This window comes from Astyanax mexicanus, chromosome 19, assembly GCF_023375975.1.
Source record: "Astyanax mexicanus isolate ESR-SI-001 chromosome 19, AstMex3_surface, whole genome shotgun sequence".
NCBI lineage: Eukaryota > Metazoa > Chordata > Actinopteri > Characiformes > Acestrorhamphidae > Astyanax > Astyanax mexicanus.
In genome coordinates, this window is record NC_064426.1 from 37,283,779 (window position 1) to 37,298,734 (window position 14,956).

The 14,956-nt window shown below is 33.8% G+C and overlaps 1 protein-coding gene across 1 annotated transcript in view; it reads right to left on the minus strand.

Annotated features, from left to right (window-relative positions):
- pik3r6b (phosphoinositide-3-kinase, regulatory subunit 6b) overlaps positions 1 to 14,956 on the minus strand; it is a 34,999-nt gene that overhangs the window by 8,469 nt on the left and 11,574 nt on the right. The window contains exons 4-11 of the mRNA XM_022665102.2: positions 14,477 to 14,568; positions 14,227 to 14,295; positions 12,706 to 12,838; positions 10,133 to 10,202; positions 7,287 to 7,470; positions 4,056 to 4,197; positions 3,870 to 3,956; positions 906 to 1,320 (exon numbers count right to left, since the gene is read on the minus strand). Of these exons, the coding sequence (XP_022520823.2) occupies positions 906 to 1,320; positions 3,870 to 3,956; positions 4,056 to 4,197; positions 7,287 to 7,470; positions 10,133 to 10,202; positions 12,706 to 12,838; positions 14,227 to 14,295; positions 14,477 to 14,568 (1,192 nt within the window). The remainder of the gene's footprint in view (positions 1 to 905; positions 1,321 to 3,869; positions 3,957 to 4,055; positions 4,198 to 7,286; positions 7,471 to 10,132; positions 10,203 to 12,705; positions 12,839 to 14,226; positions 14,296 to 14,476; positions 14,569 to 14,956) is intronic.

The window sequence follows — 14,956 nt, forward strand, 5'->3', positions numbered from 1 at the left end:
ATTTCATTAAAAAGTTACTTTATTTCAGTAATTCAGTTCAAAATGTGAAATTCATATATTATATAGATGTATTAAACACAAAGTGATCTATTTTAAGTGTTTATTTCTGTTATTGTTGATGATTATGGTTTACAGCCAATAAAAACCCAAAAATCAGCTTCTCAGAAAATTAGAATATTCTATAAGTGTGCCAAGTCCTGCTGGAAAATGAAATCCGCATTTCTATTAAAGTTACAGCACTTCATGCTTCTCTCTGCTACTGACAACTTTTATGGAGATGCAGATTTCATTTTTCAGCAGGACTTGGCACACTGCCCACACTGCTAAAAGTACCAATTGATCTTGATATAATATTACATCTTTCTAAAACACTGATTTTTGGGTTTTTTTATTGGTTGTAAACCATAATCATCAACAATACAAGAAATAAACACTTAACTGAACTGACTTACTGAAATAAAGTACATTATTAATGATATTTTGGTACCACTTTAAAATAAGACGACCTTTATAAAGGGTTTATAAATGGTTTACAACTAGTAATTATTAATAGTTAATAATTAGGTTGTAAATGCTTTAATAATCATTATTAATAATCAGTTATAACACATACATACAAAGGGGAACAATATAGATGGCTGTGGGTTGACTATTTGGCAAACAACAGGTCATTGTTGCCCTTTCTACGTATGTGTTATAACTGATTATTAATAATGATTATTAAGGCATTTACAACCTAATTATTAACCATTATTAATTACTTATTGTAAACCATTTATAAACCCTTTATAAAGGTAGTCTTATTGTAAAATAGTGCCAATATTTTTTGCTATTTTTTGCTATGCATTATTAAAAATCATAAAAAAAAATGCATAGAAAAGAACCAATAATATTCAGAATAATACCGTATATTGTAATAGGCCCTGCCCAGTCTGCCCAAAGTGCTATCATCACCCATGACAACGATACGAGCTGTGAAGGTCTTCTCCTCCTTCGGCAGGGAGCTTCCTCCTCCAGCCGTTCCTCCAATCTCCTTAATGGCCTCCATCATTAGAGTCATTCTGTTCCCAGCCCTAGGCCACCGTACACACGCCCTCCTGTAGAACTGCGACATTCTCTTCTGTTCCAGCACCTCCGACTCAGCAGGGGGCTCCACCATCAGAGACGCCAGCTCGCTTAGAGGCAGGTCTCCTTCTATGCCGCTGTCTACTGACATGGTGGAGATACAGGAAGCTCGTTTGGCTGTATCATCCTCATCTAAGAATGTGGAGCTCTGTTCCTCAGGGTTTACCATCAGAGCAAAGTTAACCAACTCGTTCCCTGTGTGTGAAAGTAGCAAGTGTTAGAGTTATTAGATTTATTAGAGTCCAGTTCTTTTACTTTTTATATAGTTCAGACGTTTATGTCAAGTAGAGGAAATTAAACAATAGAAGAAGAAGAAAAAGAACAGGCGATGTTTTGAAAAGGTTCCAGGAAGGTTAGTTTGTAATGTGTAATTACAAATATACACTACTGTGCAAATGTTTTAGGCACCTGTGGGAATTTTAGTAAAGAAAAAGCTTCTTATTTGTGTAGTAAGTGTTTATTATCTCAGTAAAACACTAACATTACATTAAATACAAACAGCAATTTTACAAAAAGCAGAGCTTTTACAGCCCTGTTTTCCTTAAAACATCTCCTAATCTCTCCTCATCATCTGAGTTTAATAGATTTATTATTTCTAGTTCTTATCGTATTAATCAACACCTGGTTTGTTAAATTGGTAAATGTGGTAAATCAGGTGAGCTGCTGATGGAACTGAACATAATATACACATGCTGGCTGAGGAGCTTCCAGGAGAAATCTCTATACTTTGTTACCTAGTTAAAAATGAGGATTCCTTGTTACGTTTTACTGGATGTATGTTTATTTGCATCTGTTCAAATTATATGTGGTGCTTTTTCAGGTAAAAACACTCACATTGCTGAGATAAATGAATTAGTGTAATTTGCTTTGGTGCCTAAAACTTTTGCACAGTATTCCAGAAACGTTTTGAAAACCTGTGACATAATAATGGATTTCATCACAATGTTATTACAACATTTCTTACATGACATTTCCAGTTACATGAAAACAGTACTAACAGTATGGAAATGTTAAAAGTTGTCACAGCTTAGCCCATGTCTGCCTTGTGTTTCTCCCTCATTTGGTCTCTTGTGCTCCTGCCCCTCTGTTTACCTGTCATGTTTCCCAGCCATGTGCTTCTGTTGTGTTTTGGTCCTGTCTCCGCCCTAGCCCCACCCTGTCATCAGTGATTTGTAACCCCGCCCCCTCTTGATTGATCCTCAGGTGTTTCCAGTTTCCTGTTCCCTCCTCATGTATATAAGCCCCTTTGTTTCAAGCCTTCTTTGTCTAGTCTTTTGTTGGTTTGTTTGCTGTCCGTGTTCAGGTTTGTTTCATGCTGTTTCTTAGATTCCTGTTTTCAAGTTTAGTGTTTTGTAGTTATGTATTCAGTGTAACTTTGGTTTATTTTGTTTGTTTGTTAATTTGTTTTAGTTTTTATTAATTTAATAAAATTAATTATATTCTGCACTTACGTCCATCCCCTCACTTCTGTAACAAAAGTGCCACATTGACATTGAATAAAGTTACATTGCTGCAGTGTTGCCAGAACGTTTACAAAACTTTTACAAAAATTGAACATTTTAGGAACATTAAATGGGCCTTTCCACTGAATGGGTGCCATTTGCTTGTTGTAACCCTTCCAAATTGAACTTATTTTTATCTTTTTTAAACTTTGAATCTAACAAAACATATATTTAACTATTCTAAACATGTACTGGTCAAACTCAGGCAGCTTAACTTAATTTTTAACAAGGTTTCTAAGCTGAAGATGGTTACAAGCATTTATTTTAGTCTTTATTTTAAATAAATATTTGATTACATGTACAAATAATTGATATTTATGACAAGAATATATATCACTCCAGTTACTGGCACTTATAGCTGTTACTAGAACTCACTTCTGTTACTGGCTCTCATTCCTGTTACTTTTTATGTTTTGAGTAACAGGCATAAAAGTAACAGGAATGAGTTTTTAGCATAGATATAGCAAAAACATGAAAAATAAGATAAAATCTATGCTAAATGGTGGCTATGCTAATAGCATGAGGAAATTGAGCACATTCTAGTGATTTTCCCAACATTTTTATTTCTAAAAGTGAACAAATAAAAATCTAAGAATTGATTTAGGTAACAGAACAGAGTGTTGAGATTGATCTCCTCAGTCATCGTTACAACAAGATCAAATATACACAAAAATAAATGAGGGAATTAAATTTTAGTATACCCTCAGCTGATGTCACTTCCTGTTGTATATATGATTTGTAGAATGTTTCAGATATTTCAGATGGGGTAATGTGTTACGGTAACAGGAAGTGAGTGAAAACCCAGGAACACAACTAATATGTGCGTTTTTAATTTATTTAATTTATTTTGAAAAACATTTGGAGTTACACAAAAAAATATTTCTCTGAAGGATTTTAATATTTATATATTTAAATAAAGTTTATAGTTGGTAAAGACAGGTAACAAGTACTATTTTTTGTTTTAAGTATTTGTTTATTTATTTTTTAATTATATATCTTACTTTTGCAATTAGCAAAAAATAACACTATGTTTAATAATTAAATGTATTTTAAAGTTACTTTGTGTACACATATATACCTGTCATTTCCTGGGGACAGAAATAGCCCAACTTTAATGTTCAGAAATTGTGCTACTAACTGGGCTGGTGATTACTGTATCTGCTCTAACTGTAGATTATCCCTTATTTATAAAGGGTGTATTATTAAAGTATCAGTTTTATTAAAATCAGTAAACCAACTCACATATCTCATCATCCTTTGTCCAGACATGGAAGCTGATCTCAGGACTGGGGAGTGGACTTCCCACCAGACTGCTGGAACTGGACTGATCTAAACACATACATAAGAAATATGTGTGTAAGTACCTACAACCGAATATATAGCTAGTTCCATGCTTTAAATAATGATTATGTTAATCTGTTTTTTTACCTTTTCCTACAGAGGAGAGGATATCATGGTAGAGCTGCTGTAATCGGGTGCTGTATTGGTCACTGTCTGATCCTCCGTCTTCTATTCTCTCCTCTACAGTGGTCACCACATCATGGAAGTATTTCTCTATATTACCACATTCCTGCAAAATCAAGAGACATATTTATATATTAGTACACTTAAATGTAGGCTTTACTATCTCTACATACCTAAAAAAAACAATCAGTGTGCCAGTCGTCATTCACTTTAAGAGGCAGATGAGCTCTGACTTTGGCGCGTTTGTATCTTAACAGCCTGGGGCTTTTGTGCATCTGACCTGGATACTGACCTGTACGTTCACGCTGTGAAGATACACCAGCAGCTCATTTAAGGGAACAGTAATGTTATTTTATTCTTTATTCTGTTTATTGTTGAGTTAAAAGTCGGATTTGCTTTCTGCAGTACGTCCGTGTGTGTGTTTAGTGAGCAGGGGTGATGATTGACTGTTGTCAGGGTTTTAATCAGTCAGTGGCGCACCTGTGTGTTTCCAGAAATTTGCCTGAACACACCTCACTTACAGACCACCATGCCCATCAGTGTAGATTTATACCTAAACTCTGATGCTATTTTAACAGTGCAGAGGCAAGGCATGAAAATAGACTGTTAAGTGGGGTGTAAGATAGCAAAGAGCATTGCGACAAGTGAGGTACCATGAACCATGGTCTTAACCAAATAAGACTTAAGAGAGTTTTCACACCTGAAAGTCCTGACCAGAGTCCGCACCAAGGTTTATGTCTCTATATGTACATTGTATGTACCCTGTATTTGGTCCTACATCCTGTCAAACTATTTCAAATACGTATTTTAAACTTTTTTTTATCTAATTTACCTATTTTTTCCTCCAATTTGGAAGGTTAAGTACCCAATCCACAACTATCCAATCACATGAACTCATATGAACTTATTACTAGAAATCCCCCAAAACCACTTTCTTTGAAATGTGTAAAGTCAGGCAGTGCAATCAAGGCATATTTGTTGACCTAAATTTGCCTTTTAACTCAATTAAAATTCAGATTTATTTGCATAATTATTTTTTTTGTATTATTTGTATAAAATATTATAAATCCAGTCTGGCTCTAGATCTATGTGACAAACTCTCAAAGTACAAAAAAGAGGAAACCTTGAAAGGAACCAGGACTTAAAAGAGGAAACCAGCATCCACTGTAGCAAAACATTAACAGTACAGTAATGATAACAGTTATACAAATTATAAATACAGGAAGAACATAGATTAACCAATGAAATCCAGTAAGTAATGTTAGAAATCTGAGATAATCTAAAAAAGAGTGAAGCTATGATGATTTTTATGGATAATATCTATATTATACAGTGTCAAAATTCACTTATTATGTAAGTATATGTAAAGTAGATGATAATTAGAAAAGGTTATAAAAAATAATTTTACAAGATACAAACATACAAAAATATATTGGAAATAATACGAAATTATTAATTTTGGGTTGTACAATTTATTAATATTTGGTAAAATGCAGTACATTAAACATGCAGAAAACATCCAGAAAGAAATTGTATGAATTAGATTTTTTAAAACCTAAATATTAAATATTAAAAGTAAAAATGATATAATTCCATTCAATGATAGACGAAGAAAAATAACAAATCCTGAATTGCTGAAATCCGACTCTCCTTTGCATACACATGCTTATATATGCTGGTGATTTCTGTATCTACTGTAACTGTAGATTAACCCTATTTAATACACAGAAACAAAATAAATTCAAGGATAAAGTTCATTCTGCTTCGTAGCGCACGTGGACGCACAGGGGAGTCGAATTCTAGCAGGGGACAAAATTTGGCACAACACCTAAAAAAGACAAATCACTGAACTGAAAACATTCTACAAACCAATCAGTGTGAAGTATGGGGAGACACATTGTGTCACATTGTGAAATTTTATAAATTATTAATTTAGCAGTAAAATATATATATAATTCAAATCAGCTCAAAATTTAAACCTTATGGTGCTTTCACACCTGGATTGTTTGGTCTAAACTAAAGTAGCAGGTGTGAAAGGGGGCGCAAACCAAGGTCCGAAAAAAAAAAACAAAAAACAACCAAACAACCAGTTTGGTCCAACCAAAAGAAATGTTCACAGCCCAGGTCTACTGAACCATGGTCTGGATTGTCTGCAGTGTGAAACACTTTTCTAGATTGTTTGATATATATTTTATAAATATATACCAAATATACCATATATAATGTAACAAAGATACAAAACTTTTTGCGCACTGTTGGCTGGACGTTTAGGTGTAAAAAACTACCTTAGAATAGATTATACCTGGTGAAAAAATATACTAAAAGATGTATGTACTTACTTAAAATATTTTTTAAATACATTCATATTATGCTTTCATCAAAAAATTTAAAGTAAACTTTGATCATACTTTTTAAAAAAGTACAATATAGTGTATTTTAAAAAAATAGAAGTTTAATGTAATTTAATATACTTCTTAAATACTTATCTCAAATATACTTTTGTATGTTTTTAGCAAAGTGTGTTAAAAACAACTGTTACAGTAGTTCACTTAAAGTACAATGTATCATGTAACTTTTTAGAAAGTAAATTACTACTACTAATTTAAAAAATGTAATGTTTGAAATGTAAATTTGAAACATGCTAAAAACTGTAGTACAGTATATTAAAATATATTTTTATACCCAACGAAGTATACTAGAAGTGTGCTACTTACAAAAGACAGAAACAAGAAGCGTATTTGTACTCAAATATAAATGCAATACATATATTTAACATAATATCTTAGTCAATATCTAATATACTCGGTGTATAACAGTGATACAGTTGTAATAGTTGCCTATTAAATGTATTATAATTTTACTGAAAGCATATTTAAAATATGGAGTTACATACATGAAGTAGTTTAAATGTTTAAATGTTACTTAAATATATTTAAAATAGTTCAGTTTTAGTACAGTTAAGTACACTTAGCAAAATTTAAGTAAGACTTTTGTACTATTTTTATACAAATAAAAATGTATAAAAAGTACAAAAACTATAAATATACTGATTAATAATAATGTGGCTACAGGTACAATTTAGTGCACTATAGCATATTCATGCTTAGTATACTTTAATCTACTTTTTTTCACTAGGGATTTCAGTCCTGTACTTATAAAGTCTTCTTTTTAACATTCAAGCACACACAGACCGACCTTCAAGGCCTCTGCAAGCTGTCGTCCGTGGCAGTGCCTCCCCAGTCCAGCCTGCAGAGTGTGCAGCAGGACTCGGCGCTGGTGGCTCGTCGTGTCCCAATCCGAGGCTCCACACTTCACATCAGCCCTAACGGCGTTCAGCAGAGCCTGAGGAAACACGGCCGGGTCCACAAACACAAACACCCTGTAAATAATCACATGAAAGAGAAAGTTAGTGGCTCTTTATTCTCAGCACTGCTCTGATTAGCACTGATTAGCATGGTGGTGGTGGTGTATGGGGTGTTAGTGTGTGTTGTGCTGATGGTACAGTGAGTGGATCAGATACAACAGCAGTGTTGCTGGAGTTTTTAAACACTGTGTTTAATCAGTCCACTTCAGTTTCTGAATCAGTTTCTCTGATTTTGCTATTTATAGGTTTATGTTGGAGTAAAATGAACATTGTTGTTTTATTCTATAAACTACAGACAACATTTCTCCCAAATTCCAAATGAAAATATTATCATTTAGAGTATTTATATGCAGAAAATGAGAAATGATTGAAATAACAAAAAAGATACAGAGCTTTCAGATAATCTCAAATAATGCATAGAAAACAAGTTCACATTTATAAAGTTTTAAGAGTTCAAAAAACAATATTTGGTGGAATAACCCTGATTTTTAATCTCAGTTTCATGCATCTTGGCATGTTCTCCTCCACCAGTCTTACACACTGCTTTTGGATAACTTTATGCCTTTACTCCTGGTGCAAAAATTCAAACAGTTCAGTTTGGTTTGATGGCTTGTGATCATCCATCTTCCTCTTGATTATATTCCAGAGGTTTTCAATTTGGTAAAATCAAAGAAACTCATGATTTTTTAGTGGTCTCTTGTTTTTTTTGTTTTTTTTTTCCAGAGCTGTAGTTTATATAGTTTATACATTTGTACAGATTGTAGTTGCACTCAAAGCTGACTACTCTAAAACTAACCAAAGCATGGGCTAATTTAGTCTCTGCATATACTGAAATACACTTTATTTTTAGTGTATACTTTTAAAATACTCTTTTTGCAGTGAGTAGGTGGTGGTTGTTCATATATACCATCTTATATGAGTGGTATTGAAAGTAACACCTGCCGGCTTCAGTGGTTCTTCAGTAACAGAACAACAGCTAAAGCTAAACGAGTCACTCTGATCTTATCACTGGTGCATATCAGTAAAATGAGCTTTCACTTCTTACCATTCATATTTAAACTAGCTTTATTACTGTTGACACCAGGTCTGCACATCAAGACCTAACTTTTCCAGAACCACAACAGTAATGATTGTGATCTGCAGCTTCTGGCTTTAACCGTCCATGCAAACAAACAAGTGATTTTAGCAGAAATCAGATCAATTTTCAGTGCAAGAAAACCCCACACACTTATTCCACAGTAAAGTGCAGCATTCTTTATTCTCCATGGGACAGGAGAAATGTTATTGAACTAAATATTTCTCCCATGTCCAATAGCATTTGACGTTTGTCATGTGAGTGTATTTCAAAACAACTATTGATCAGAAATATGTTTTTCCCATTTACCAGCCAAGCTATACCTGGAACTATGGAGCTAATCTATTTAATAAGTACTTATAGCTTAAATGTAAAATATATTGGTTTTGTTTCCCGGACAGAAATAGTCTACTTTTTCTTCCTTTTTTTAAAACATAACACTAACTCAAAATCTAACTCAAAGACTTGAATCCAAAACTCCAACTCAAAGTCTCTAATGTAAAACTCTAACTCAAACTCTGACTCAAAGACTTGAATGCAAAACTCTAACTCAAAGACTTGAATCCAAAACTCCAACTCAAAGTCTCTAATGTAAAACTCTAACTCAAACTCTGACTCAAAGACTTGAATCTAAAACTGTAACTTAAAGCATCTAGTGCAAAACTCTAACTTTAAGAATTGAATCCAAATCTTAAAGCCTTGAATGCAAAGCTCAAACTCAAACACTTGAATCCAAATCTCTCAACTCAACAAATTCAAAGCTCAAACTCTACTAATTCAAAACTTAAAGTCTAACTCGAATACCTGAATGCAAAACTCTACCTTTAAGATTTGCATCCAAATTTCTAACTCAAAGTCACTAATTCAAAACTCTAACTCTAAACGTCTATGCAGAACTCTAAATCAAAAAACTTGAATCCAAAACTCTAACTTTAAGACACTAATTCAAAACTCAAACTCTAACTTAAAGCATCTAATGGAAAACTGTAACTCACTTAAATCCAAAACTCTAACTCAAAGCCACTAATTCAAAACTCAAACTCTATCTCAAAGATCTGAATGCAAAACTCTAACTGAAACTCAAACTCAAAGACTTGAATGCAAAACTTTAAGTCAGAGCCTCTAATACAAAACTCTAACCAAAACCTCTAATACAAAATTGAACTCAAACTCTAACTCAAAGACTTGAATGCACACCTCTAACTCAAACACTAGTTTAAAGACTTGAATGTAAAACTCTTAGTCAAAGCATCTAATGCAAAACTCTAAATTAAACTCTTACTCAAACACTTGAATTCAAAACTCTAATAGATACACCCCCAACTTATCCCAGAACTACTGGATGGGGCTCCATCATTAGCACTATTAAGCCCGCTCTACCTCTCTAGCCCATGGTTGACATTAAGCAAAAAAAAAAAAAACTAACAAAATAAAAAGAAATACATTTTATTGAAAATATAATTATGATGTTCTTTGGTTGTACAGATAGTTTGAGAGACTATTGTAAAGTAGTACTGGTCTCCTGGTATACTCTATACATTTAGAACCTAGGTAGCAAATAGGTGGATAGAATGAAAGCTAGGAAGATGGATAAAGGTTTACCTTTCTTGTAGAGGATAGTGTTCATTCTTTAGGCTGTGCTCAGCAATCACTCGCCTTTGGAACAAAGCTCCTGCAACCAATCAGAGAGGCGCCCATTATACCATCAACCTGATTTGATCAAATTAAATTATATTTAAAAAAATTATCAACAAATATCTGTCTTTTTTGATTGTGGTTGTGTATAAAGAAGATTAGCCTAGATCCCATTTAACCAAGTAATATTTCATTTATAGTTTAAATTAATGATTGTTAGAACATTTGTTTAGATTTTGATAATAATGTAGAGTTTTTAAGTTTTTAACAGTTTTAGACATTCTGCCAAACGTCATAGGATTGCAGTATGTAAACTAGGGACAGCCACATATGTATAAGTTGTAAGGTGCTCTCTTGTGAGTGAGGTTGAACACTGGCCAGTGTGCTCATAACAAGCAAATTATAAAAGTTTTGAGGAAGGTCTGATATAACAACCAAGTCTCATTTCCCATGCGTATGAAATGGTACGCAAAACTAAACACTGGCATGCGTACTCATATACACGCATAGTGCTGCGTACACATGCTACGCTGCTATTAAGTATATGTAAAGAGCGAGAGAGAGTATAGAGAGACTAAAACATAGCGAGAGAGAGAGAGAGAACGAGACAGAGAGAGAGAGGGATTATTAATATTATTATTTTTATTATTATTCATTTAATTTTTTTGAGACAGAGAGAGAGAGAGAGAGAGAGAGAGAGAGAGAGAGATTATTAATATTATTATTTTTATTATATATTTTTTGAGACAGAGAGAGAGAGAGATTATTAATATTATAATTATTATTTTTATTATTATTCTTTTTTGAGACAGAGAGGGATTATTATTATTATTATTATTATTATTATTATTATTATTATTATTATTATTATTTATTCACTCTTATTTGTATAAGCTGTTTTAAAGTCCTGCTTATTAAAACAGACAAATAATATCTTTAATTACAGTCAAAAATGTGTACTGGGCGGATTCTGTTCATAACAGTTCGCGAGAGGAAATGCATCACCATAGAAAGCCAGTATAAGGAGCAAAGATGGCCTAGGGTGCCTCTTTTCTAGTGCACTACATCTGTCACATCCTCGCTTTATGACACCTCCGGAAATAGAACCATAGCGCGATTTTCCCTCCATCAGGTGAGTGAAGTAGCATGGACACCTTCATAAATTGAAGCTGTTTAATCACAAAAACACGAAACTTTAAATAAAGTAGTGAACTCTCAGTTAATGTAAAGTTAAACCAAATGAAAACAAACGAGTAGTTCATTTGGTTTAACTTTACATAATAATAATAATAATAATAATAATAATAATAATAATAATAATAATACCTCTCTGTCTCAAAAAAAGAATAATAATAAAAATAATAATTATAATATTAATAATCTCTCTCTCTCTCTCTCTGTCTCAAAAAATATATAATAAAAATAATAATATTAATAATCTCTCTCTTTCTCTCTCTCTCTCTCTCTCTCTCTCTCTCAAGAATACTACTACTACTAATAATCTTTCTCTCTCTGTCTCAAAAACATTAAATAAATAATAATAAAAATAATAATATTAATAATCTCTCTCTCTCTCTGTCTCAAAATTTTTTAATGAAGAAGAATAAAAATAATAATATTAATAATCCCTCTCTCTCTCTCTCTCTCTCTCTCTCTCTCTCTCTCTCAAGAATACTACTACTACTACTAATGATAATAATAATCTCTCTCTCTCTCTAAATAATAATAATAATAATAATAATCTCTCGCTATGTTTCAGTATCTCTCTCTCTAAATAATAATAATAATAATAATAATAATAATAATAATAATCTCTCGCTATGTTTCAGTATCTCTCTCTCTAAATAATAATAATAATAATAATAATCTATCTTTTTCTCTCTCTCTATGTTTCAGCCTCTCTCTCGTTCTTTCTCTGTCGCTGTTTCAGTCTCTCTCTCTCTCTCGTTCTCTCTCTCTCTCTCGCTATGTTTCAGCCTCTCTCGTCCTCTGTCTCGTTCTCTCTCTCTCTCTCTCGCTATGTTTTAGTCTCTCTATACTCTCTCTCGCTCTTTACATATACTTAATAGCAGCGTAGCATGTGTACGCAGCACTATGCGTGTATATGAGTACGCAGCACTATGCGTGTATATGTGTACGCAGCACTATGCGTGTATATGTGTACGCAGCACTATGCGTGTATATGAGTACGCATGCCAGTGTTTAGTTTTGCATACCATTTCATATGCATGGGAAATGAGACTGGGTTGGATATAAGTGGGTGGCAGATAAAAGGAAAATTCCATTTCTAAAGTTGTGCGGTAAAGTTTTAACATTCCTTGATCCACAGTGTCTAGTAGATACTAATCCCTAGTCCCATGACTTTTGGCCTGTCAGTATACTGTCATGCTACAACACATCTGTTCCGCATCGGTTCTCATCAAAAAACGATTAATGACGAGAAGGAAATAACTGTGTAATAACATTCCCCTCTCTCTGCTCGTGTTTTGATGCATACTTACAGTGTGATGCGTTTAATTGAAATTCCTGAAACACTTTACCTGGTATGTTGAGCTCCAGTTTCATGAGTTTAGCATAGTTGAGGCCGATAGTGCAGTAAGGCTCGGGTAGTGTCACTAGCTGTTTCAGACAGACGTAGATTCTCTGAATTAGGTCTTCTGGAACATTAGCAGACTGGCAAACAATACAAAATCTGATAAGATACTGTACATGTTCACACCCAAAAACATGTGAGTTACAGGTTACATTTCTGCAACTGTCAACTGAAACAATACTGTACTATTATACCGCAGTTATTTGATATTAATGTGATTTGCTGAGAGATGTTGCATGATTAGCAATATTGCCCATATTAAACAGTATTCGCACTTTAAGATCATGTTAGTGCTCTTCATTTACACATATCCATGCTTCCATAGCAGGGGTCAGCAGATATTTTTTAGGCCATTATGAAAATGGTGCGCCACAAAAAAAAATCTGTTTTGTAAAATGAAGTGTAATGGGATGGAGTTTGGCTAAAGACTAGCAGCTCTCCAGCGCAGAGGGTCGTTGAACCCAACTGCAGGACAGTTGATCTCAAAGCAGGTGAACACAAGTAAAAAAGGAAAAAATAAATCAATAAAACACACCGCTCCTCACGCGGGGGTCCAATACAGTATCGCTGCCCCGGCTAGTGAAGAACGAGAGTAAAAGCAAGAACGGGCGGAAACTGTTTTTTAATCACAGTTTTCATGCATCTTGGCATCATGTTCTCCTCCACCAGTCTTACACACTGCTTTTGGATAACTTGGATAACTGCCTTTATCCAACCGCCCGCAGCATCCGCAAAGCAACCAGCATTGTGAATGACCCCACTCATCCCTCACACGAACTGTTCTCCCTCCTGCCTTCGGGAAGAAGGTACCGCAGCATCCGGTCCAGCACGACCAGATTCTGCAACAGCTTCTACCCCCAAGCCATCAGACTCCTTAACTGCAGAGACTGAACTGATGGTTTTTCTGTACACACTCTTACCCCACTTACCCCAGAAAATGGAAAGCACTAAAAACCCTACTACCTCACTGGACTCTATTGCACACTGTGTAATAGAGGTAATTACTACCTCACTGGTCTTTTTTGCACACTGCATAATTTGCACACTGTCTTGTTATTTATTATTCTTTGTCTGTATTGTGTTGTATTGTCTGTCTGCACTTTTGTACTGTTGCACTATTGTTCTGTCTACACTGTGTTTATGTGCACCATGGTCCCTGGAGGAACGTTGTTTCGTTTCACTGTGTACTCTGTATATAGCTGAAATGACAATAAAAACCACTTTGACTTTGACTTTGACTTCACTCCTGGTGCAAAAATTCAAGCAGTTCAGTTTGGTGGTTTGATGGCTTGTGATCATCCATCTTCCTCTTGATTATATTCCAGAGGTTTTCAATTTGGTAAAATCAAAGAAATTAATCATTTGTAAGTGGTTTCTTATTTTTTTTTACAGAGCTCTAGCAACTATGGAATTTGTAAAGCATTAAAAAAAAGTAAATTTAATAAAGAATCGAAGAAAGAAAACTTACTTGAATAACCGTGTAGGCTAATGTGTGCAGCAAAGGGATCATGCGAACTTTACAGTCAAACCTGTCCGCCTGAAAAAAAAATCATCGAAGTCACTATATATTAATTTAATAAAAATACTGAGAGCAATTAATGGAGTTGTCTCTGTTTAATTTAAAGACTTCTTAATGTAAATTATATTATATTACATGATTAACCTGTATTTTCTGTTCAAGAAAAATCAAAAGACATACTGTTAAATTTTGTACTGACCTTTTCAAGCTCCTTAACAAGTACCTTCAACAGAGAGACACTAGTAGAGGGATTGTTCTCCACCTTCTTATGTAGAGTCCATCTCAGCATCCCTGAACAGAAAAGCAGATGTTGATGTCTGAGATATTGGTACAGTATATGCTACATACAGGTGCATCTTAAAAAATGTAATATCATTGAAAAGTTATTTTATTTAAGTCAGTTTAAAATGTGTAACTCATATATTATATAGATGTATTACACAGAGAGTGATCTATTTTACACATTTATTTATTTTATTGTTGATGATGATTATGACTTACAGCCAAAAAACAAAAAAGCAAAAATTAGTGTCTCAGAAAATTTGAATATTATATACGACCATATGGTACTTTCTGCAGTGTGGGCAGTGTGCCAAGTCCTGCTGGAAAATGAAATCCACATCTCCATAAAAGTTGTCAGTAGCAGAGAGAAGCATGAAGTGCTGTAAGATAATAAAAC